Below are 24,288 nucleotides of genomic sequence, written 5' to 3' on the forward strand. Positions count from 1 at the left end.
TTTTTGCTTTTTTGTTCGTTGATGACTTAAACTTTGCCAAATAACACACATCTTGATATTTTAGAATTGAGGCCGGGAGTTCTCCAGGTTGCATAGTGGTGCCTAGGGGCCCCCGAATTTGGAGCGCGAGACCAAACACGGGGAGCCAGGGCAGAGTCCGTTAGGGGTTCGAGTCCCGCCACCACATTCTAGCTCTAGCAGGTGTCATGGGGTAGGGGCGGAGCATCGGGGGCGTGTCTGGGATGGGCGTGTCTCCGGACTCCGCCCCCTCTCTCCCCGCGTCGGCGGCTGCGGCGCCTCCCCCGCCCGCGCGCCCTTGCTCCGCGTCCGGCCCGCCTCGCCCCCGCGCGGCCTCTCCGCTTTCTCTCCCGCTTCGCTCCGGCCTCGCCGAGTCTGCAGCGGGGCGCCGGGAAGATGGCGGCGCGGGGAGGCAGCGCGGGGGGCACGGGCCTGGGATCCGGACCCTCTGCTGGGACGGCGGGGGAGGCCGCGGAGCCCGCGCTGCGCCCGGGAGAGGTGGCCGCGCTGCACCCCCAGGAGGTGGCCGCGCGGCTGCAGCGGATGCGGAGGGAGCTGAGCAACCGGCGGAAAATCCTGGTGAAAAACCTGCCCCAGGACAGCAGCTCCCAGGTAGGGGTACGGGCTGGGGCCGGGGTTGGGTCACTGCAACCCAGAGGAGTCCACGCTGGTCCCGGTGCCGGAGAGAAGCAGGAGAGGAGGAAGGTATGCACACCCAGCACAGGACCCTTTGCCTCGACAAAACCCTTCTGCAGCCAGTGAGGGAAACTGAGGCTGGGAAAGGCGGAGCCACTCGTGCAAGGACAGGGGAATCCGGGGCGGGTGCCGCCACGTCTGGCCGGGACTTTGTGTTCCCTCTAGCCCACCGCGGCTGTTGTAGGTGAAGGCGCGTGGAGGAGAGCTGGGGAGCTCAGATTTAGGGGTCTGGCTTCCGGAGGCTCTCCCGAGAAGGAAGGGGTCCCTCGTAGGGTGTTGGGAACTTGAATTGCCACGGGGGCGGGGTCAAGGGAAAGCTGGGAGAGTTCTGCTGCAGGAGCACTTGACCAAGTTTGTATGAAACAACTTTGCTCCGCTTGCTAAGGCCGCAGAGAAACGGAGGTTGATACAGCGCCGGGAGAGTCTTGCAGCCTTCTGCCAAACCAAGTATGGCAGGATTTGTTCCTCAATGGCTTGCGCGGAGTTTAAAGTTAAGCTGCTTGGTGTCTTTAATCCAGATTAACTGTTGCTTCTTGATTAGAAAGCCTGGACCGTTTTAACTTTTATTTTCTCACTGTGAACGTTAAAGGCTTATTGTAGGAGAGCGGAAGAATTTGGAGGATTTACCTGGGGTTCATACTCATTCATTTTCATTCATGTTTCACCCCCACACTCCATTTCCTCTCTGTTTTCCCCTCAGTTTCTCTCCTTTCTTTTTTTGAGACAGCATCTCACGTATCCCAGGCAGGCCTTGAATTCCTGATCCTCTTTCCTCTACCTACCACGTGCTGAAATTTCAGGTGTGCATCACACACTCAGCAAAATAGTGTGTGTGTGCGTGTGTGTGTGTGCGTGTGCATGTGTCCCCGTCTCCTAAGGCTTCCTGAATGCAAAGAGCACTCTGCCAACGGAGTTACGTCCCCCAGGACGTTATCTTTCTCTCCTTTCTTGTGCACATGTATGCACATGCATTTGTTTTTTCTATCAAAAACACATAACAATTTACTATTCTTTAGGTTTCTTACATGTACAGATGCTTGCACATTCCATCTATAGGTATTTGACTATAAACACTAACTGTGGTGAGCTGCCCTGGTAGATAGGACCACAGAAGGAATTCCATAAATCCCAATAGGGCTGATTTACGAAATTCCTTTTGTGATCCATATTCAGAGTTGTAAGAGGACTGGCTAGTGACAGTACATGTTCTCTGTGAGTCATAGATTATGACAAAAGCTTACCTCATTACCGTTGGTAGACCTTATGTAGAAACAATAAACACGAGCCCACAACTTCATAACATAGGTGGGAACACAGTGCCTGCTCTCCTGGCAGGTGGTGTTTTGTGTCGCTACCTGAAGGACCTCAACGATGGGGAGGCAGCCTTTCTGTTCATGAGTAGCGAAGGTCTCCATGGAGCTCAGTGAGAGGGGGCTTGGGAGAGGCAGATGGCATTTCTACAAAACAAATTAGACGAGTATCGACTCTGATGACAACCTAGCAGAAGATGGAGAAGTGTCTGGATTTCCTCTGTAGAATGGCAACTATTTCTGTTCTAACATTTCCCTGCATGAAGTCTAAAAATACTTAATGCAAATTCGAGTCAGTTCTGCCTGTTCCTGCTTCGTTGTTATCTTTTGCATTTGTGTTCCCAAAAGAGGTGGAAAATAAACCCAAGGGTCCTAGGAACTATTTCAGTCCTACCTCGGATCTATGATGACAGAAGGCTTTTGGAGACTTACATCTGTGACTGTTTGGGGGCGGGGGGACATAATTTCTTTCTCTGTTATAAACTTATGACTACTCCTAGTCTCAGGATTTCTGTAAAACTAGCAAGCATAAACTAGCAAAAAAAAAATGGTGTAAGCTAAGATGTCTCAGTGAAGTAAAATTTAAATGCTTACACCAAACTCAATTCATATGCCACTTTTTTTCCCCCCTGAACTGGAGATTCACCTGAAAGTCAAAACAGAGCTGCCGCCAGTCAGTGGTTAAGCAAAGGTTTCCTGACTTGTCCTGGCATCAATCTTTTCTCTAGTACTGTGTATCATAAAATGTGTAGATAGCTCTGATACACAGGTTTGAAATCTAAACAGATCAGTGTTAGATTACGTGTAAAGTACGTTGGAGCATGTTCTTTGTCCTACCCCCATGCTCACCGTGAGTCCCCTCATCCTCAGTACTGTATTAGCTTTGTCCATATTCTGTTCATGTTCAGAGCTAACACTGGCCAGTGTTACATAAGGAAGTAAAATAGGCTTAAGTGTTAACTTCAAAAAAAAAATAATTGAAAAGAAAGTCCAATAGATAATTTTTGTATTTTTATGAATATGTTCAGTATGATTTTTTTTAACAATTTTGTTTTCTTTCCTAGTGACTATATTTTTTCTTTTCTTTCTCCTCTTCTTCCTCCTCCTTATTCTTCTTTTCTTTCTTTTTTCTTTTTTTTTTTGGACAGGGTTTCTCTGTCCAAAAAAAAAAAAATCCATTTGCCTCTGCCTTTCCAGTGCTGGGATTAGAGGCGTGCGCCACCACTGCCTGCCTATATTTTGTTTTCAATATACTAATCAAAGTTCTTATATGTTTTTCATCAGGAAAGACTATATTATATAACCTGAACTGGAACTGCGTGCTTAACTGTTATACACCATTGTGTTTAATTATTAACCATGTGTTTGAAATTCTCTATTTATGGATGAGTTTGGTTATCCATTTCTTTATTTTAAAATATCACATTAAGGGCTGACTCAGTTGACTTCCTAGTACTGTGATTGAAAACCATGACCAAAAGGGTTATTTCAGTTTCTAGCTTATTACTCATCATCAAGGGAAGCCAGGGCAGGAACTCAAGGCGGGATCTGGAGGCAGGAGCTGAACCCGACGCCTTGGGAATGCTGCTTCTTGTTTTTTGTGGCATGCTCAGTCTGCTCTCTTACACATCTCAGGACCACCTAACCAGGAGTGGCACCTCCCGTGGTGGCAAGCCACAGGATTTCAGTAATCCTTTGGAGGTTGTCTCTTAAAATAAAAAATCTCCATTTCTTTACTTTTCATTTTTATTAGTATGTAGTCATTGAACCAAATGCCCACCATCCTTCCCTGCTTGGCCCTTCCACTGGCCCCTTCCTCTTCCCAATAGGCCCCCTTCTTCCATACCTTGTACAGTCACTAGCTTTTAAATGCACTGTTTCTTGCTGAGATCAGGATGCTGTCTAAGCAGACTCCCTCTTGCTGGTCTAAGTAGCACCAGCTTTCCCTCTGAAGACCCAGCCCTACCTCACTGTAGTGTGGATGAGCTTCCTTTGTGTTCACCTTATAGAAGTGACAAAAGCAAAGAACCCAATCCTTCCCCTCTACCTGAGGAATTGGTTAAAACCAGGCAGTAACTGGACCTCAGCCCATCTCTGCACAGTAGTGCCCTCCCCAGAGTGAGCATCTCATCCGGGTACAACATAGATGACAGGCTGCCCGGGTGGATCATTGGGTAAAGGTGTTTGCTCTTAAGCCTGGACCCACATGGTGGAAGGGAAGAAGTTGTGCTCATGTGCACACACGCAGAATAAATAAATAAATGTAATAAAAATGTAAAAACTAAAGAAGCCATAGCAGTTGTATTTTAGGGAAAAGAATCTTTCTCCTCCCTGGGGCACAAGTTGCAGAATGTATTGGTGGAGAACAGAGTGGATGTCAGGAGAACCGACAGAAGACCGAAAAGCTGAGCTATAAAGTCTTGGCACTTTCCCTCCCTCCGGGGCTGTAGAGGACATCTGTCATTTACCACAAGGGATTCTAGCACGCTTTTTTAAAGTTTATTTTTAATTGTGTGTCGGTGTGTGTCTGCATGCACACACATGCGTGCGACTGTAGGTGCTGGAGGCCTGGAGCTAGAGTTCCAGAAGGTTGTGAGTCGCTTCAGTTCAGGGAACTGAACTCTTAGTCCTCTGGAAGAGCAGCACGTGCTTTTCATTGCTGAGTTGTCTCTCTAGTGCTAACAGAAAGTAACTTTTGTTAATTATTGTGTATGTGAATGTGGAGGTCAGAGGACAGCTCTGCTTCCTGTCTTTACTAGCATGGAGCAGTAAGTACCTTTCCCTGCTGAGCCATCTGCTGGTCCTGAGTCTAGCACATTGTCAACACCTTTTGTTTCATAGGTAGTACAATGAGGAGTCCCACTCTGCCCCTTTATTACAGCCGTCTTGATCATATTGAGTGAATAAAATTTGTTTCCTTGACCTGTGATCATTGATCCCTTTTTGACTAGTAGCTTAGCGCCCTTCAGCTCACTGTCTTTAGGACAATTCCAGGTTTCCCAATCATCTTAGTTATTTTCTCTGAGCACACACCATCACCCCTTTGCCGTGGTGTCTCTTAAGATGTAGCTCCCCAGCTTGAGTTCCCTTTCCTCTGGGTATCTGTGATAATAATAGGTTAAAAATTTTTGTGTGCTTCCCATCATCTGGGTCACAGATTTAGTTTGGCTATAAATGTCATTTTGAGGCTGTATAACCAAAATTTCTTACTCCCATTTTTATTGATGAGGAAACAAATATAAATTTAACATTGAACAAGTTGCCCAAGACCATTGAACTTATTAGGGGTAGCGTGGAGAGCTAGCATCTTGTTTGCTTCCAAAGCTTGTGTTCTTGTCTCACCCAGGGATACACCTACAAATCCTCTCCCACGAGCTCTACTGTAAGTGTCTCACAGGACAGGGATGTCACTGGATGTTTCTCTCCCACCAGCCAGTTCCCAAATAACCACTCTGAGGCTTAACATTAAGTACAAACTGTTTGGCTTATTAGCTCAGGCTTATTCTTAACAAGCTCTTATAACTAGCCCATTTCTACTACTCTGTATTTTACCACGAGGCTCATGACTTGTTACCTCACTTCTTGCTTCTCTGGGGCCAGCTGGGGTTTCCCTCAACCCCATCTTCTTTGCCCCTGTATCTCTGTTTGGCCTCTGTTTGGATTTCCCACCTTGAAGGTGTAAGTCACAAACAATGTTACACCAATTTGGGATTATGATTAATAGGGTGGTATTTATTTAAAGGGGAAAAAACTTACAGATCACTGTCCCAGGCAACAGCCCTCTCCGCAACCAGGAAAGGAGTCTAGTTGCCGGCGGAGTAGGAAGTGAAGAGAGAGAGAAGAGGGAAGTGGCTGCTTTTTTAAAGGGAGAGAGACCATGCCCCAATGGGCTGGTATCTCAGCAGCTATAGGTTGGAGGAGCGGGAGGACCTCCCGCAACACCACCTGGCTCTATTTGCCTGGCTATTGGCCAAATCAGCTTCTCAATTAACCAATGGTAATAAAACATATTCAGAGCATACAGAGGGACCTCCCATATCACAGGGATCATATCATATGTACCTCTGTGTCAGCACTGCTTAACCTAGAAGCTGCCAAGAGACGCAGAGTGGAAAGAGGCTGCCTACCTGCTTTATTCTGTCTGTCAGTGTGCCGGACAAGCTCACACTGTGGGCTGGATGGAGATGTGCTGCCGTGTGTGATTGTATTAGCTCTTGGCAGTGAGAGTGCCCCCTTCTCTTAAAGTTATTCAATTTTGTGTCTGCTGAAAGCGGTATCTTTTCTCCAAAAGTGCTCGTATTCATAGCCATGGAAATCACCGTTTAATTTCAAGGGGTTTTGCATCTCTTGTGGCTTATCCTCGATCTCACTAGAGGATTGTAGACCAGGTTGAAACTTGCTGTTGGTGGCCAGTGCTGTTCTCATTATGTCTCGGGACATCACCATTGTAAGATGCCTCCCAGGGGCTCATGTGTTGGGACTCTTGGTCCTCCAGCTCACAGTACTGCTTTGGAAGGTTGTGGAGCCTTTAGAAGGTGGAACCTCTCTCAGGACTAGCCCTTACGGTTTGTAGTGTGCCCTGCCTCCTGTCTGGTCTCCGCCTCTGCACTTCCTTCTCCATGATGACCTGGACTCCCACATCATGAGCCACAGTAAACACAGACCCTGTAGTGACCTGAAGCCACAGTACTTCCTTTTGCCTGTCTCCTTTTACCTTTAAACAGAATGGTTTCACTGAGTAGCTCAGGCTGGCCTCAGATTTACAACCTTCCCACTTCAGCCTCCGTGGCGTGACAAGCCTGTGCTACCGTGAAGCACTTCGTATTTGCCATTGGTTTATCACTCCCGGGCCCTGTGGTAGCCGGCACAGAGTAGGTAGTTGCCAGTGTTTTCTTTTAAGAGGGCTTTTAGGGGGCTGGGTGTAGTGGCACATGTCTGTAAGCCCAGAACTCGGAAGGTGAGGAAGAAGAGGCCTACTTGAGGCTGCATACATGAGAACATGTCAGATGAAGAAAGGAGATGAGGAGCTGGGAAGATGAGCGATGGCTCAGCCAGTGTAGTTCCCGCCATGTAACTGTGGGGACCTGAGGCTTGCAGCTCAGCACCCACATAAAGCGGAATATGGTGTGCGCTTGTTAGCTTGTTGTCTGAATGCCTTGGAGACAGAGACAGGAGGATCCCAGGGCCTTCTGGCCAGCCTGCTTAGCTGAAGTAAGATCTAGGTTGACTGGAAGACACTGGCAAAATAAAATAAAATAATAAAATGGACAGCAACCAAGGAAGACACCTTGTACCATCCCGCTGGCCTCCACATGCATGTCCATGCACGGGGCTGGCACACCTGCACACACATGCATATACACCGGCACACACTTATGTACCCATTGACAAATACACAGATTGATTAAAGATCCCTCCCTCCCTTCCTTTTTTGTAGTTGTTGTTTAAACAGGGTTTCTTTGTGTAGCCTTGACTGTCCTGGAACTCACTCTGTATAGGTTGACCTCAAACTCACAGAGATCCACCTGCCTCTGCCCAACACCCACCCCACCCCAGTGCCGGGATTAAAGACGTACTCCACCACTGCCTGGCCTTAGAGATTTTTTCCTCCCCTCCCCTCTCTGTACTCTCTCTTCCTCTCTTTCTTTATCTCTTTTGAGACAGGATTTCTCTGTGTAGCCTTGGCTGTCCTGGAACTCACTCTGTATCAGTTGGTCTCAAACTCTGAGATTTGCCTGCTTCTGTCTCCCCTGGTGCTGGGATTAAAGGCATGCTCCACCACTATGTGACTTTAAAGATAGTTTTTAAAAGTGTGTCAAGAACCTTATCTTGGCATTTCTTTATAAGAAAAATGGTTTTTCTTGTGTTGAATTCAGGGACAACTTTCTGGGGCCGCTGCACTGCTTTTGTGGGCACTGTGCTCTTGTGTGCAGTTACTGCAGATTATGAACTGTTCCCTCCTCAACCTTACTTGTCATTTTCTTTGTTAAATGTTTGTTTCTACCTGGATACCAGAATGCCATCTGAACCCGCCAGGAGTTGCTTGAACCTGTATTTGTGCCCATATCCACTCCTTCTTCCTCCAGTGCCTCCCACTCCACCCCCACCAGCGACTCTGATTATCTCCCCTGTGTTTGCTTTCTATTTCCTGGACTTTGGATCTTCTATTATCCTGCCTGTTTAACTATTTTAAAAAAAGATTCAAATTAGTCTCCACTTCCCTGACTTTGGGAGTTTTGGCGGCCTGAGCTACAGGGAAAGTGTCGACGTCCAAGAGCCTGTGATGCTGGGGTGCTTTAGATTCTCAAACAAAGTTCCAAGCTTCCAGAGAAATGGTCAATATGGCCCAGTGAGTTTTCCTTCCCCAGAACTGCTGCCACGCACCTCCCCAGTGCACACCTCCCCCATACAGTCACGTATTAATTAATGAGGGGTGTGCACAGAGAGATCCGGTTTGGCAGTTTTGCCTTTTGCCGTGGTGTGGGTATCATAGCGTGCACTCACACAGACCTGCATGATGGCCGTCGGTGACTGCCGATGCCCCCCTGCAGTCAGGAGTTGGGGGGCACACACGAGACTTCTCCTGGTCCGAGATGACATGTTGTTTTACAGTGAACTGTTTTTATCAGCAGGGCGATCTGTGAAAGGCTTCTAAAGAATGCTATGGTGGATGCATAGCCCGGCAGCATTGTTGCTGAGGGTCAGCTGTGTTGTGTCCTCTACAGCCGTTAATTTTACTGTCTGTCTACTTTAGTATGAGTGACAGTGCTGTGGGTTGTTTGTACCAGGATCACCATGGATGTGTGAGTGTTGCCCCATAATTCAACCTTACCACAGCTATGGGGCTGGTATGTGATAGAAACTTTCACATACGCTCCCTGCTGTCTTACGGGACCGTGGCCTTTCTATATCTAGACTGTATTTGACAATATCATTGTGTGGCATGTGACTGTACTTTATCACGTGTTCCTTTTAAACCGGGGTACCATCTGGTGTAACCACATCCCACCATCAAGGTCCCCCTGGTGCCTCTTAACCTGAGGTTGTGCCTATTCTGGCCGGTTGCCCATCACACGCTTTGCAGTGAAAGGGTTCATTCAGTTCCGACACTTGGTGTGCTTCATCGCCCTGCCTCTTTGGCCTCCGTCAGCCTGAAATGACTGCTCGAGTCTGTCCAGGACCTTTTTGGAGATTGCAGGCCAGGTACTTGGCAGAATGTTCTCCAGTTTGGGTGTGCGTGGTGTTCCCTCACAGTTAGAGCTGCGTGACTTTGGCAGGGGCTGTGTATCGTTGGCAGTAAGTCCCAGGTGATGCACTGTAAGTCCCGCCTCCCTCCCCCATTGATGTTCTCCAGTTTGAATCACTTTTGGCTAAAGTAGAGGGTGCCAGGCCATGAAAGTGTTCCTTTCAGAATGATAAAGATGTTCAGGGAGATACTTTTTGAGATCAACCATCCTGTCCTTTTTGAAGCATTCAGATGTATTCGGTTACCAATTCGCATCAGTACAGACGCAAGTGTTCTGTTCTGTTCAGAGGGTGGTATTCCACTACTATAATTACTTTGATGTTTCAGTTGTCTTGGGTTTGGGTAATGGGAGTTCCAAATGACTCCTCTTTTGTTTTGGAAATGTTATAGATTTATAGTAAACTTTGCAGGGATAAGGAGAAGGCTTGGGATGTACCCGCGCTGTTCTGCAAGCATAAGGACCTGAGTTCAAATCTCTAGCACCCATGTGGAAATCTGGCCTTGGAGGTAACCCCAACATCGGAGACTGAGGACAGGTGACTCGCTAGAAGGTGAACTTCTGGTTCAGTGAGAGACCCTGTCTAGGCAGTAAGATGGAGAGGGAGATTCCTAGGAGCCCGCTCTGGCCTCCACAGCATGCCCATGGGTGTGCACACCTCCACATTCACAAGCTTGCACACTCACACACCACATTACCACCCCTCCAAAATCCCCCCAAAGTCAAAAAGAGCATGTGTACCTGAGTTTCCTAAAGACAAATGGAAAAACAGGCTAGAGTTGGTCCCAATAAAATGCCAGGCTGAGGCCTTTAGTAGGCATGGCTAGATGATTAAGAGTTTATCAGCCAAATTAAGCAGTGGGTGTTTATTTTAAGGGAGTGACATGACCAGACATTTAGCTGCCAGAACCAAGTGACTCTGTTTTAGTTTTGCCTCCAAGGAATTTGCATGGCGAACATCCTGACCTTGCTCCCAGTCTGAGGTTAGCGGGTCAGGGATGCGGCTCCAGGGGTGTGATGGGAGTGGACGTTACCTTGTCACAGAGACCCTTAAGATGCTGTGGTGTAGTAAATCTGTGTTTGCCGCGCTCTCTGCCAGCCAGAAGGAAAACACAGCCCCGTCGTCTCGTGCTCTCTGGGCGAGTCATTTACATCTAGGCCTCACTTAAAATAGGGCCCACTTTAAGCTCTAGATATAAAAATCCTGCCGCTGTGGCGTGAGGACTAAACAAAACACTGTCCGCACAGTGCTTGGGCTGAAGTAAACAACCAATGGTTCCCGTTAGTCGACTGCTAAGACAAATGCTGAAACCTCATGAGTTTCTTTAGGCCGAGTCCCGGAATCCAGGGCTTGGGAGATAGCTCAATTAGTAAAATACTTGCTGTGCGGATTGTGCTCAATCCCAGCACCCCCCCCCCCTTTTTTTTAAAAAAAAAAATATTTCTAAAGCCAGGCATGGTGGCATTTGATGATAATCCCTTCACTGGGGAAGTCCAGACAGGAAGACCCCTGAGGCTCATGGTTGGGCAGTGTAGCCCATCACTGAGCCCCAGGTTCTAGAGAGAGACTCTGCTTCAAATTCGAGCCAGTTGTGGGGCAGTGATTCAGCAGGGATGTGCTTGCTGCCAGGACTGGTGACGTGATCCACATGACGGGAGAGAACCAGCTCCCACAGGTTGTCCTCTGACCTCTCCTCCCGTGCTGTGGCACCCCCTCACACACTCACAAATAAATGAACTGAATAAAATATGCCTAAAAAACAAAATAATGAACAGAAAACCAAGGTGGACAGCTCTGGAGTAATGCACCTACTTATCTTAAAAATTTTGCTCAGTCTCTCCCTGGAGGACTTTCATTGTTTTCCTGCCATCCTTTCTCAGCATCTAAGTGTCAGACTAGCAGATATGGGGATTGCATGGATGGGATGTTTATTTTTTAAGAGTTGCTGATTGCGAGCTGTGGAGATGATTCGGTGAATAAGTGCTTGTTGCAGAAGCATTAGGTCCTGAGATTGGGTCCCCAGCGCGTGGGTGAAAAGCTAGTTGTGATGACATGAAGCTGTAATCCTAGCAGTGTACCGAGGCAGGAGGATCCCTATGACTTGCTGGTCCACCAGTCTCATCTGGCAGCCAAAGACTCCGCTACTCCGGAGGTAGCGCAGATACCCCCGCAAGAGTGTGCCCGGGAGAAGCAAGTTGACCACTAAACATCATCAGGTACCACCTGACCACTGAGTCAGCCACAGAAAAGGTAGAAGAAACAAACACACATGTATTCATCATGGAGGTCAAGGCCAAGAAACACCAATTAAACAGACTGTGAAGAAACTCTTAGGCATTGATGCAGCTAAAGTCAACACCCTGAATAGGCCTTCATGGCTTCGTCCTGTTTATCATGCTCTGGATATTGCCAGTGTGACTGGGATCATCTAAACTGAGTCCAGGAGCTAATTCTAAAATACACAATTTTTTTTCACCATTAAAAATAAAAAGAGGTGGAGGGGCTAGAGAGACAGCCTAGCAGTTAGGACTGCTTTCTACTTTTGCAGAAGACCTGGGTTCTATTCTCAGCATCTACAAGGTAACTCACAACTGTCTGTGACTTTAGTTGTCACCTTCTGTTCCCCTTGGGCTCCTACACACGTGTGGTACACATAAATTCATACACACACACACACACACACACACACACACACACTCGTGTGTTGGCATTTTATAGACCAGCTTACCCAGTATTATGTAAACATTTACGGGGTGAGAAGACACGAGTGGGAAAAGTTGAAGAAGCCTTGATTTCTGTACCCATGTCTGTAGTGTGATTGCAGTCTGTACCAGCCGGGCTTCCATTGCTGCCACAGGGTACCTAAGAGAAATAGCTTCAAAGAGTAGAGCTGCCTTGGCTCATGTTTCAGAGGTCTAAGCCTGGTTTTGCTTGGCCCCATTGCTTCTGGGCCCAGGGAGAGTCATTGTGGAAAAGCTTGATGAAGGAGGCTGCTGACCAAGTAGCAGAGAGACAGAGAAGGGACCAGGGATAAGATTTACCTTCCAAAGTCCCCAGCAACCTCTCTCACAAGTAGCCTCCCCCTTCCCCCTGAGCCCCACTAGCTACGGACAGCTGCACCATCTGGGAACCAGGCCTTCAACACCTGCATGATCCTTTGAAACAGTCTCACTTGAAGGTCTTATTCTTGGAAGTTGACGTTGTGATCCACAATTTAAACAAAAGTGCAGAGGACTTTGAATAGCCAGGGTAATTGTGAAGAGAAGGCTCATAGACCAACACTACCAGATTTCAATAGTTATTCTAAATCTGTAATGACTTAATAGTGTGATATTGATTTAAAAAAAAAAAAGAACAGATGAATAGCTCAGCAAAGCAGAGTAGAACATCCAAGTATTCACCCACATGTATTGAAGCAGCCAGTGAGTCCAAGACTCACATTTTCCAGTAGAGGATCCCCAGGGAAGTGGGAAATTCTTCTGCACAAAGTTGGCCCCTACCTAACACCACTCAGCAGTTCCTTAGAGGTGTGTCATAACCCGAGGGCGAATGTTAGGAAATAGTGATCTCTTTATGACCTTCGGTAGGTAAAGAGTTCCCAAATAGGACACAACACATCCTCCAGAAGAGAAAAATGATAGGTGAAACTTGGATAAAATGAATGACTTCATCAGGAAGACATAATTTTTAAAAAGGTATATCATAGACTAGAAGAAAATCCTTCATATTTGACAAAGGACTTATAGGCAGAATTTTTAAAGAAATTCTAAGTTGGACATGGGAGCTCACCCCCGTAATCTTAGCATTTGAGATGATGAGATAGAAGGAAGTGAGGGTTTGAGACCAACCTTAGTTACACAGTGATATAACCTGGGCTACACAGTAAGACTGTCTTGTTGTTGTAGTTGATCCGAAGGCGGGGGTTCTCTGTTATGTAGTCTTGACTGTCTTGGAACCCATTATGTAGACCAGGCTGTCCTCTAACTCACAGAGATCCTCCTCTTTCTGTCTCCTGGAGTCCTAGAATTAAAGGTGTGGGCCACCATGCCCTGCATAGAGACTCTCTTAAAAGAAAGAAAAAGTGGTGGTGGTGGTGGGGAGAAAACCACAGATATTTTATAAGAAGTTAGAAAGATTCATGAACTGACCAGATGGCTTTGTGGATAGAAGCACTTGAGTGAACCTGAGTTCACTTCCCAGACCCTCCATGGTGGAAGGAGGGAACTGACTTCCACAAGTCCTTCTCTGGCCTCTACACATTCAGTTTAGTGTGTTCCCTCTCCTTCCCACAAAGTAAACAAATGCAAAAAAAAAACAACCCAAAACCTAAATTAACCAGTTTAAAAATGGCCAGAAAGTTAGAAGAGATGATCAGGTAAAAATCAGGGTCTGTGACTTGGTTACTCATGATAGGGAACCAGATGAAAACCACAGTTGACTACCTGTGTGCCTACCAGAATGGGTAAAAATAAAATGCCAGGTGACTCTCCCAAGTTGGCTCGGGTAGGACACTTGACAGCCATGATCCGCTAGTGAATGTGTCAGGTGCTTCAAAGGTCCCTGAAACTGGCAGATTCTACAAAGGACAAACATAAGCTAAATATAGTTCTTTCTTAAAGAAAGAAAGAAATACAGGAGTCTGGCCAAGTTATAAAGTTACTCGTTTCACAGTCTGGTCCAAGGTCAAGGACCCATGTATGGTGATAGCTGGGCTGCAGTGGTCCACTGCAGCGCAGGCCATCGGGTGGTGTGTCCCCCGTGTCTCTGTTGATGTCTGACAAATCCATCCGTAGTCAATGGCTGGGGCTCCACCGTGATGACCTTATATAACCCCAGTCAACCTCCAGACACAATCAGATTAAGTTTCTGCCCTCTTAATACTTGAGTGGCAATTAAACTCCGGCAGAGCTTTAGAGGGACAAAACCTTCAGACTGCTTTATTCTCATCTATAGTTTACTCAGAAATTTTTTTCCTAGTTTTATTTTCAAAAGCCCCAAACTGGAAGCAAGAATAATAAGGGGAATCTTCCCCCCCCAAAACCAAAGATTTATACATATTTAAGGTAGCGTATTGTTAGCACAGGCTAGACAAATGTCCAATGGGACAGAAGCATGGGCTTACACAATGATTTGTGTCTATCTGGAGGCCGTTGTCTCAGAGAGGTAGTGTTATGGTTTGCATCTGAAATGCCCCCACAGATTCATGTTTTAAACATCCTGTCCCCAGCTCATGGCGTAATTTTGGGAGGTTCTGGAAACTGGAAGTTGGGACTTGGCTTCGCTGGCAGAAATAGATCGTGATGGGCAGACCTTGATGTTTATGTCCAGCCCTTGGTTCCTGCTGCGATGCTATCTCCTGTTCTACCTCAGTGGGAGTGACCTCAACCATACAGTCTCAATATTGTAGACTGAGCTGTCCCCAAGAGCCTTCCCCACCATGACTGAGGGGAACCCTCCGAAACCATGAGCCCCAAAGCAAAGAGTTCCTCTCCTAAGTTTTTCCTGCTAACTTCTGCAGTGGCTCAGTGGTGGCCTGACAGCAGGTCATCCTGCTGGAAAGAAAATGAAATTTGAGAGAAGCCAAATTCCTACTTCACACTGTGTTTAAACTGCAAGTGCATGCTTGAAAGCTCACTTTGGAAACTGAGGCAGGAGGATCAGGAGTTCAAGACTAGACTCAGCGCTGAGACCTCCCATCTCAAATACTAACCAAACAAAATAATAAACAGACAAAAAAAACTGAAGTGTAAAAAGAAGAAAGCTATGGGAAAACAAGATCATTTTTATATTTTATAATTAGGAAGGATCCTCCTCAGCCTCCCTTCCCCCTTCCCCTCTTTTCCTCCCACCCTCCCCCTCCTTCTCTACCTCCTACTCCTGCTCTTTCCTTGTTTAAAGACAGGGTCTTATGTAACCCAGTGGCTTTGACTGAACTCACCATGTAGCTGAGGATGACCTAGAACTCGCAACCTTTCTGTCTCCACCTCCTGAATGCTAGGATTGCAGGTGTGCACTTGCATACCCTCTTAGAAGAGACTTCCTAAGACACAGACTCCACAGTTTCATGGGGGAAGGAGCCGCTTTGTTAAAATGAAAAGCCTGCCAGGCGGTGGTGGCGCACACCTTTAATCTCAGCACTCGGAAGGCAGAGGCAGGCAGATCTCTGTGAGTTCGAGACCAGCCTGGTCTACAAGAGCTAGTTCCAGGACAGGCTCCAAAACCACAGAGAAACCCAAAATAAATAAATAAATAAAATGAAAAGCCACTGAAAATCTCAATTTAAACAGAGCAGCAGACCATGTACTAAGGGAATACATTTGTAAAGTTGTTAATGCCAAAGGACTAGTATTCACAGTGTTTTTAAAGCCACCTACAGAAGAAAAAAAAACAAGCAGTAGAAATAAGTACAGAAGGAGAAAGAAGTTCAGAAGGAGAACTAAATGTCAGGGAAGTGTAAGGAGGTGCCTTGACCAGCCAGGGCTGCAGAGAGAACAAGTACAGTAGAATGCATATACATACCGGTGTGTAATAGAACATGTGAGTGTAAAGATTTGACTAATTCCTAAATGGGGAAGGACAGCTAAAACTAAGAGCCATTCTAGGGATTATATGAAACCCAGGAAAGCTTCAGTAGAAGCCTCCTAAAATAAACACGTATAGGAAGGTGGTCTAAATGAAATCACCAAATAACAGGGCAGACAGAGTCCCAACTGGCCATCTCTCCGCATCAAATGAAGCTTCCAGTACCAGGAATGGGTTACATCTAATCAAGTTCTTGTCTAAGAACTTGTTCCCATGGAACCCCCAAACAGCTTAGGCAGTTGCCAAGGCTAGGTGGTTCTCTGCAAATTGACAGTAAGGGCCTGTAGCTGAAGACAGTGCCTACATGACTCGCTGGGCACAGAGAGGTGGAGCTGGTGCTTGCCTAGTGCCTTCACCCTATGGACTGGTGTTCACAGTACCGGAAGGTATTCTGCATGCTGCATGCTACCAAAGGAGAAAGGTAAACTCCAGCCCAGCTACAAACCCTTCAGTCTACATTGGTGACCTGCCTGTAAGATACATTGGTGCAATTGTGGTGCAAAGACTGTGGGAGTCACCAGCCAGCATCTGATAGGACTGACTTAAGGTCTACTCCATGAGATGGAACCGTACCTAACACTGCTTGAGTAGCCAAGATCAGCGAAGGATCTAAGAGAAAACCAATATTGCTCTTCTGCTAAAGACACACAATAGTAGTATGACTCCTAAGGACGTTCTGCTGCACCCATAGATCCCTGCCTTGCTCGGCCGTCAGCAGAGAAGCTTCCTTCTGCAGCAGGTGGGAACGAATCAGAGACCCACAGCCAGACAAAATTCAGAGAGTGACAGACCGTGGAACAGTCAGCCCAAAAGGGATGTCTCCACCAAGTCCCTCCCCTCAGGGCTCTGGGAACGCTAAAGAGGAGGAGGCAGAAAGAGTGTAGGAGCCAGAGGGGATGAGGACACCGAGGAAGACTCCACAGGGACGGCACGCGTGAGCTCACGGGGACAGGCAGCATGCACCAAGGGAACCCCCATCCTTGACCCTGACACCATCTCCAGCAGAAGCCACCTGCTATCAGATGGAAAATTTGTCTTTCCCAAGGAAGTTTCACTGGATCAACAAACTTCTCTTAAGGGCAGACCCCATGCTCGGCGTAGATGCCAGCACAAAACTAACTCCACGTCATCTCTGGAGCTTTTCTTTGTCTTCTAATGGTGAGTCAGGGCATTTTTTTTTAACCTGACAGGTCCTTTATATTATATATTATGCCTTCCAGTTTTATGCTTTTATGGGATGCCTGTGTGTGCAAACAGGTGTGTCTCTGCATCTACATGAGTTTCTTGTGCTTTTTTTCTTCAGTCCCTTTCCTTTTCTGGTTGTTTTGTTCTTCTCTGATTTGTTTGGTTTTGTTTCATCTTATTATTATTATTTTTTTTTATTATCCCTTAGGTGCCTGTTTGTTTTGTAAGGAGAGACAGAGGGGGTATGGATGACAGTGTGAGGAGAAGTGGGGAGGAACTGGGAGGAATGGGGAGGAGGGGAAATGGTAGTAAGAATATAGTGTAATATATGAAAAAGATCTATTTTCAATAAAAGAAGAAATGATGAACAACAGCAAAAAAAATAAGATTTGAATTATTTAATTCGTGATTGTGAGCCTGCGTGCCCCAAGGCTGGGGACTTGGACAAGGTGAATGCTGTGGTCCTCAGCTGGAGTCTTCATCAGGAAGCTACAGGGTTGGCTGTTAACACTTCACTGCTTGAATGAGGTCCAGATACTGCCTGGAAAGGCTCCTTTTCTGAAGTCAGCCAGAGATATACTACATGTATAAAATCATTCTTAGCAACACCAGGTTCATGTTTACCTGTATCACCGAGTGTTGCAGCTAAATTGATCTGAAATTAGCAGTTGTGGTGCCCCCACCCCTTATTAAGAGGATACAGATTAAGACCACAAAGAGGCACAGTTTTATATCCACAAATCGACAACACTTTAGTCTCAGATAACACAAGCGCTGTAAGAATGTGGCTCAGCTCAGCAGGACCTAGGTATCCTGGGACTAGGATGTCACTGTCACCCCATTCTTCCACACGAGTTTCAGTTCCTTCTGAAGTTAATCACTTGCAGCTGGCCATGGCAACACAAGCCTGAACTAACAACACTTGGGAGGCAGAGGCAGGAGGATAGCTGCAGGCCCCAGGTCAGCCAGGGCTGTGCAGGGAGGCCCTGTGTCACCGTTGTGCAGGCAGGCATGCGTGAGAGTTCTCTCCTGTAGGACCTCTAGTGTCTGAATGCCAGTAGATGTGTAGCATTTACAAGAATGTAATAGTTTATGAAAGTTAAAATAACATTAGCTGGAAGCAGACCAGGCGTTAGAAATGGAGTCCTGAGTTTGAGCGTCACTTGTAAAAGCCCATGATAGTACACAGTAACCTATCGTTGGGCCTGTCCTGTTCAGAGAGACACCTATAGAAAGGGGCAGAGGGCTGTCTAGACTTGTTTTATAGATAATACTGGTATTTTCCAATTGCTTACAGTTTAAAGTGACACATTTGTTATCTTTATTTTTACATTTATTTGTGTGTGTGTGTGTGTGTGTGTGCGCATGTACGTGCCATGCTGTGCATGTAGAGGTCAGAAGATAACCTGAGAGGTTGGTTCTCCCCTTCCATCATCAGAGCCCTGGGATTGAATTTAGGTAGTCAGGCTTCGCAGCAAGTGCTCTTACCTACTGAGCCCTCTCACAGGCCCCTTGCTCTTTTCTTTTAATCCAAATTAGTGGGATTTAAAAATAGTGTACTTAGTCGGGCGTGGTAGCGCATGCCTTTAATACCAGAGGCAGAGGCAGGTGGATCTCTGTGTGTTGAGGCCAGCTTGATCTACAGCTTGAGTTCCAGGACAGCCAAAGATACACAGAGAAACCCTGTCTCAAAAAAAAAAAATTGTAGTTTATTTATTTATCTTTTTAAACACTGTGTTTTATTGTGGTATGTTTCAATCTGTGAAAGTCTTTCTTTAAAAAGTTACTGTGTGTGTGTGTGTGTGTGTGTGTGTGTGTGTGTGTGTGTGTGTAGGCGTGTGTGTGTGTGTGTGTAGGCCTGTGTGCCATGATATGCATGTGGAAGTCAGAGGACAACTTTTGGCAGTGAGCTCTCTCCTTCCATACATATTGGTCCCACAGATCCATCTCAGGTCCTCAGGCTTGGTGGTGGGCATCTTTCTTACTCAGCCATCTGCCTGGCCCAAAAGCCTTTCTTGAAACATTTTGAAGCAGACAAGCAAAATTACACCTGCCAAGAGCTTAGGAAAGCTGTGCTCCAGGTTTGTGCCCTCCACGTGGGAAGAAGTGCAGAGCAGCTGTGGCTGGTTGATGTCTTAGGTAGGGTTTCTATTGCTGTGAAGACACCGTGATCACAGCAACTTTTGTAAAGGAGAACGTTAAGTTAGGTTGGCTCGCTTACAGTTCAGAGGTGTTGTGGGATAATCTTTTTGTATACTGTGAAGATGTGTCTCTGCCAAGGCACTTTCTGAATGGTTTAATAAAGAGCTGAATGGCCAGTAGCTGGGCAGGAAAGGATAGGCGGTACTTCTGGGCAGAGATAGGAACTCTGGGAAGAAGAGAGGCAGAATTTGCTAGTGAGATGTGGAATAAGTTGGATGTACAATATGGAGGAGAGTCATTGAGCTGCATGGCAGAACATAGATTAATATAAATGATTTAAGTTTTTAGAGCTGACTGGGAACAAACCTAAGCTAAGGCTAAGCCTTCATAATTAATAAGAATCTCCATTTGGGAGCTGGTAGTCCAAAGAAAGACCCGTTACACAGAACTTCAGTCCATGACCATCACGGTGGGACATGGAGGTGTGCAGGCAGACATGGTGCTGGAGAAGTAGCTGAGAGTCCTACATCTTGCAGGCAATAGGAAGTGGTCTGACTTACTGGGCAGAGTATCCCGAGCCTAGGAAACCACAAAGCCCACCCTCACAGTGACACTCTTCCTCTAACAAGGCCGTACCCACTCCAACAAAGTCACACCTTCTAGTAGTACCGCTCCCTAGGACATTATGGGGGCCAGTTATGTTCAGACTACCCCAGTTGGTGAGGGTGCCACTGTAATCAAAGTTGTTTATCCTTGGCCGAAACTTGGGAAGCTTTCCTAAAGCTTCAGGGAATGTTAGTGAATCTGACCTGAACCACTAACGTTGATCGAAACTGCCAGGTTGACACACTCCTTTGCCATAAGGGATTAATTTGTAAATGGTGTTGCTGATCAGAGTGCTTTCAAAGTGTGTATGAGACGGAAACTCATGCAGTCGGGTCAGCTCCTGGATGCCATCAGTTTAGCCCCTAAAGGTCTGTGTGGCAGAGCCCAGGGAAAAGCTGGCAAATGCCTCCTAGGACTCTGTCAGGTCTGAAATTTCTCCTTTGGTCTCCTTGCACAGAGGGAGGGACCGGGCAAAGAGAAAGGTCATTGGTTCTTTCTCTCCTGGAAGCTTTGGAGGACTTCCCAGGCACACCCTAGACACAGAAAGCTGTGGTTAGAGGCACAGATGTTGTGAAGATAAGATTTCTAAGTTGCAAAATGGGCCTTTGGTCCTGAAGATTTCCTCAGGTAACGCCCTGAGCTAAAGGGAAGGCAGGGCACACCATTTGTTTACAGACACTTGATAACGTGGTGAGTGCTATTGCTTTTTCTTTATCTAGCACTCAACAGCTGCTCACCAGCCAAATGAAAGATTAGATTTTGTGCTACCAAAAGAACACACTTGATCCCTCCAATAAAGTCTTCTCTGTGAAGCGTTAAGCTAGTCCCTTGGCAAGGAGTGTGGTTGTGCATTGGAGAAGTTAGGATTTTCTTAGGACCACAGTCGAGGTTTTCAAAGTCTGAGAAAACACAGCATTTAAGATAAACCACATTGGCATCTGACCGGCTCTAGTTTGCTGACTGGTTCACAAAACTGTTGTGTGTTTTTAGGCATTTGTAATAAACTTACTAATAAGCAGTATGAGATGCTTAACTTCACCTGTCTGTTTTGTGTGACCAATGATTGTTGTATTTTCACCCAATTTATGTTTTGTTTTGTTTTTCATGACAGGGTTTCTCTGTCTCTGTAGACCAGGCTGGCCTCGTCCTCACAAAGATCCACCTTTCTCTGCCTCCCGAGTGCTGGGATTAAAGGTTTATGTTTTTATAATTTGGCCATTTTACCTATACTCTTCTCTCCCTTTTGCACTGGATTCAAAACTTAAAATTTTTCTCTTTTAGATTTTTAAATTTTTTGTAGATTGGTGTTTTGCCTTCATGTGTATATGTCTGGGCACCGTGTGTTCATAGTGCCCTCAGAGGTCAGAAGAGGGGAGCTGAGCCCCTAAAACTGGAGCTCCTGATGGTTATGAGCTGCCATGAAGGTTCTGGGAACCAAGCTTGGGGAAGGAATCCTAAGCCATCTCCACAGCCCTAGGGAACCTTTCTAATGTGTGGCTATCCTCTTCTTTATCTTCCTTTTCTAAGTTGCTCTTAAATATAAAAATTATAATTGTGGTCATTTTTAACTATTAATGGTTACTTGATGATGTACTCTTTTGAAAATGTAAGGGCGTGTTTCCTGGAACCTTTCAGGACCACACTCGGAGGTTGCTGAGATCACTCACTCTACTTGAGTTCCTGCTGCTCAGGGTTTCTTGGCTTTTTTTTTAATTTATTTTTATTTTTTAGCATTTATTTGTATGTGTATACATATTCATTGTGTGTGTGTGTGTGTGTGTGTGTGTGTGTGTGTGTGTGTGTGTCTGTCTGTCTGTCTGTCTGTCTGTCTGTATGTATGTCTGTCTGGAGGCCCAGAGTTGGTATCAGGTGTCTCCCTTGATCCCTCTCCACTCTACTTATTAAGACAGGGTCTCTCATTTCTTCGCTGAACACAGAGTTTACTCTAGCCAGTTTGCCCCAGGGATCCCGCCTCTGCTTCCCGGATGCTGGAATTAAAGTTGTCTGCCATCTACCCATCTTTTATGTGGGTTCTGGGGATCCAAACTCTGGCCCTCACAGTTGTCTAACTAGCACTTTATCCCTGGAATCATCCTCTTCGCCCCCGGTTTTCTGATGTTTTGTATAAGGAAGTCTGGTACCTTCTACCCACTAAAAGCTAGACGAGCACTAATTATAACAGTCGCCGTGGTAAGAACTCACGGGATTCAACACTTCAGTGCTGACACCTGTGTTTTCTTCACAGGCGTTTGTCCCCTCCAGTGGGTTGCGTGTCAGTCTTCTAGTGTGGGGTCAAAGATCCCCACCAGTGATATCTTCAGTCCTTTGTATCTGTTAAGAATTGTGTGATTTTTTTTTTTTATTAAACCAGAAGGAAACTTTATTTCAGAAAAAGGAAAAAAAATCACCATGGGGCTCACAAAGCTTATCAGCTGTGGCTATGACCATAGCCAGAGATTGGGCTTCTGTAGCTGCGGCAATTGGGGGCTGGTTCTGGCCTCCTCTTATTGTAAAATCAAGCACCAGGTGTGGCTGGAAGAACTTACAATCTTGAGGTCAGGCTTAAAGTCATATTACATTTTAAGTTTTACAACTTACGGTTATAGACGTTAGAATGTGGCGCACGCCTTTAATCCCAGCACTCAGGAGGCAGAGGCAGGCGGATCTCTGTGAGTTCGAGACCAGCCTGGTCTACAAGAGCTAGTTCCAGGACAGGCTCCAAAGCCACAGAGAAACCCTGTCTCGAAAACAACCAAAAAAAAAAAAAGAATTGTGTGATTTGTGCCCACCCAGGAACACCACCCTGGTCAGAGTTACATGGTGAGATCCTGTCGAAAGAAAGAGAAAGAAAGAATGAAAGAAAGAAAGAAAAAGATGCAGAAGTTTTTCAATACCAGATGCTAATTCAAAACCTATTCACTTTGATATGTATTCAGATGCTTGCCTCATGCAAAGTGATGCGGGCAAAATATAAAAACAGAAAGTAATCTTATACCTTGTTTGCTGTGAGGAGCATGAGGAGCTGACGTCAGCTTTTACTGTTTCTGTTACACTGTTTTTATAAAACCATTTAATTTAAATTTAGTTTATAATTTAAAAAATCTACAACTTGCTTATCACAGTATATACCATATACATTTGGTTTTTTTTCTCTGTTTGTTACAAACATTTACAGGTATATTTCCTGCCTGAACTGGAGCATGCGGAATAATTTAATATATATTTATTTCCACCAGAGAGGCATAGGTCAGGACATGATGGCGATTGGCTTATGAGGGCACATTCTGTGGGAAATTGTCAGGAAAAGCTTCCCCAGAGCACTGGAGGTGGGATTTCCCGTGACCTTAGGCGACCTGTGCAGCTTTGGTGACTAGTTCAGTTCAGGCGTGCTAGATGCCAGTGCGCGTTTGAGCAGAGGTGCCAGTGAGGTGCGGGTTCACGCGGGCAGTAAGTGCGCAGTTTGAGCGTTAGATGGGTGTGTAGGAAGATAGCAGTGTGGAAGGGAGATGGCAGCATGCCAGAGACAGGGGGAGTGGCAGTGTGACCGGAGAGGGTGGCAGTCAAGCTGGGTCAACTGCTAAGCACTAACCCAACTGATATCAATACTGACTTTTCATGGCTTTGTGTCTTTCAGGAGGTTCATGAGCTATTCCAGGACTACGAGCTAAAGTACTGCTATGTGGACAGGAATAAGCGAACAGGTGAGCGTTCTGTTCCAAGCACGTAATCTTGAAGCTTGCTGTCTTTTGCTTACCTGTCTTCTTCCTATGCTGGGAATTGAACTTAAGGCCTTTGCGGGTGATGGCAAGCATCCAGCCGCTGGGCTCCATTCGTTGCCAGCTGTGGAGTTTCTAAGTGTGAAATACTATGGGTGTGACTCACCGGCTTCTTCCTGAGGGCAATATTAATGTCCCGAACTTTAACCAGTAAACAAATACAGTGTAACTGCAGGTTTGATTTTAACAATGAACATTGAATGGTGTGTGTTCTTCGGAGCGTGCTGTGGGTGCTTCCATCTGATAATGTTACCAGGTTCTGCGAACACACACGGTGTGTAGCTTGACCTTCAGCTGGACAAATTAGGAAAACTTGCTTAGATTTTCTGAGTACTAGTTTCATGTTTTTGAGATCAGAGCTCTGTTCTTGTTTGGGCAATGATCTATAAATATTTGTGAACATTTTTTCGATGATAAAATACAGTACAGTTGATGGTAAGACCACTGTATACACGTGTATTCTAATGCAAATCATTTATCTAGAACTGATACATTTATTTATTACATATATTACAACTTGATGTGGAACACTTGCCTAGCTTGTGCAAGGAAATGGGCTTGATCCCAGCATTTCCCCCAAAGTGTATAGTTTAATGTGTATTGCCAAATTGAAAACACCCCCCGGCCCCTCAAAAACAAAAACAGCAGAAGACTCCCAGATACAGAGGAACCCCAGTTCCCAGCACCCTAACTGCATCTCCCCCTGGGGGAAACACATAGGAATCTGT

General features: G+C 46.0%; 1 protein-coding gene across 3 annotated transcripts in view; it reads left to right on the plus strand.

Moving 5' to 3' along the window:
* The first annotated feature begins 283 nt into the window (after window positions 1-283).
* Raver2 (ribonucleoprotein, PTB binding 2) overlaps window positions 284-24,288 on the plus strand; it is a 74,406-nt gene continuing 50,401 nt past the window's right edge. For all 3 annotated transcript variants that reach the window (XM_075945522.1, XM_075945523.1, XM_075945524.1), the window contains exons 1-2: window positions 284-630; window positions 23,419-23,485. In XM_075945522.1, the coding sequence (XP_075801637.1) occupies window positions 415-630; window positions 23,419-23,485 (283 nt within the window). In that variant the 5' untranslated portion in view covers window positions 284-414. The remainder of the gene's footprint in view (window positions 631-23,418; window positions 23,486-24,288) is intronic.

The sequence above is a fragment of the Microtus pennsylvanicus genome, chromosome 13 (assembly GCF_037038515.1).
Source record: "Microtus pennsylvanicus isolate mMicPen1 chromosome 13, mMicPen1.hap1, whole genome shotgun sequence".
Classification (NCBI taxonomy): Eukaryota; Metazoa; Chordata; class Mammalia; order Rodentia; family Cricetidae; genus Microtus; species Microtus pennsylvanicus.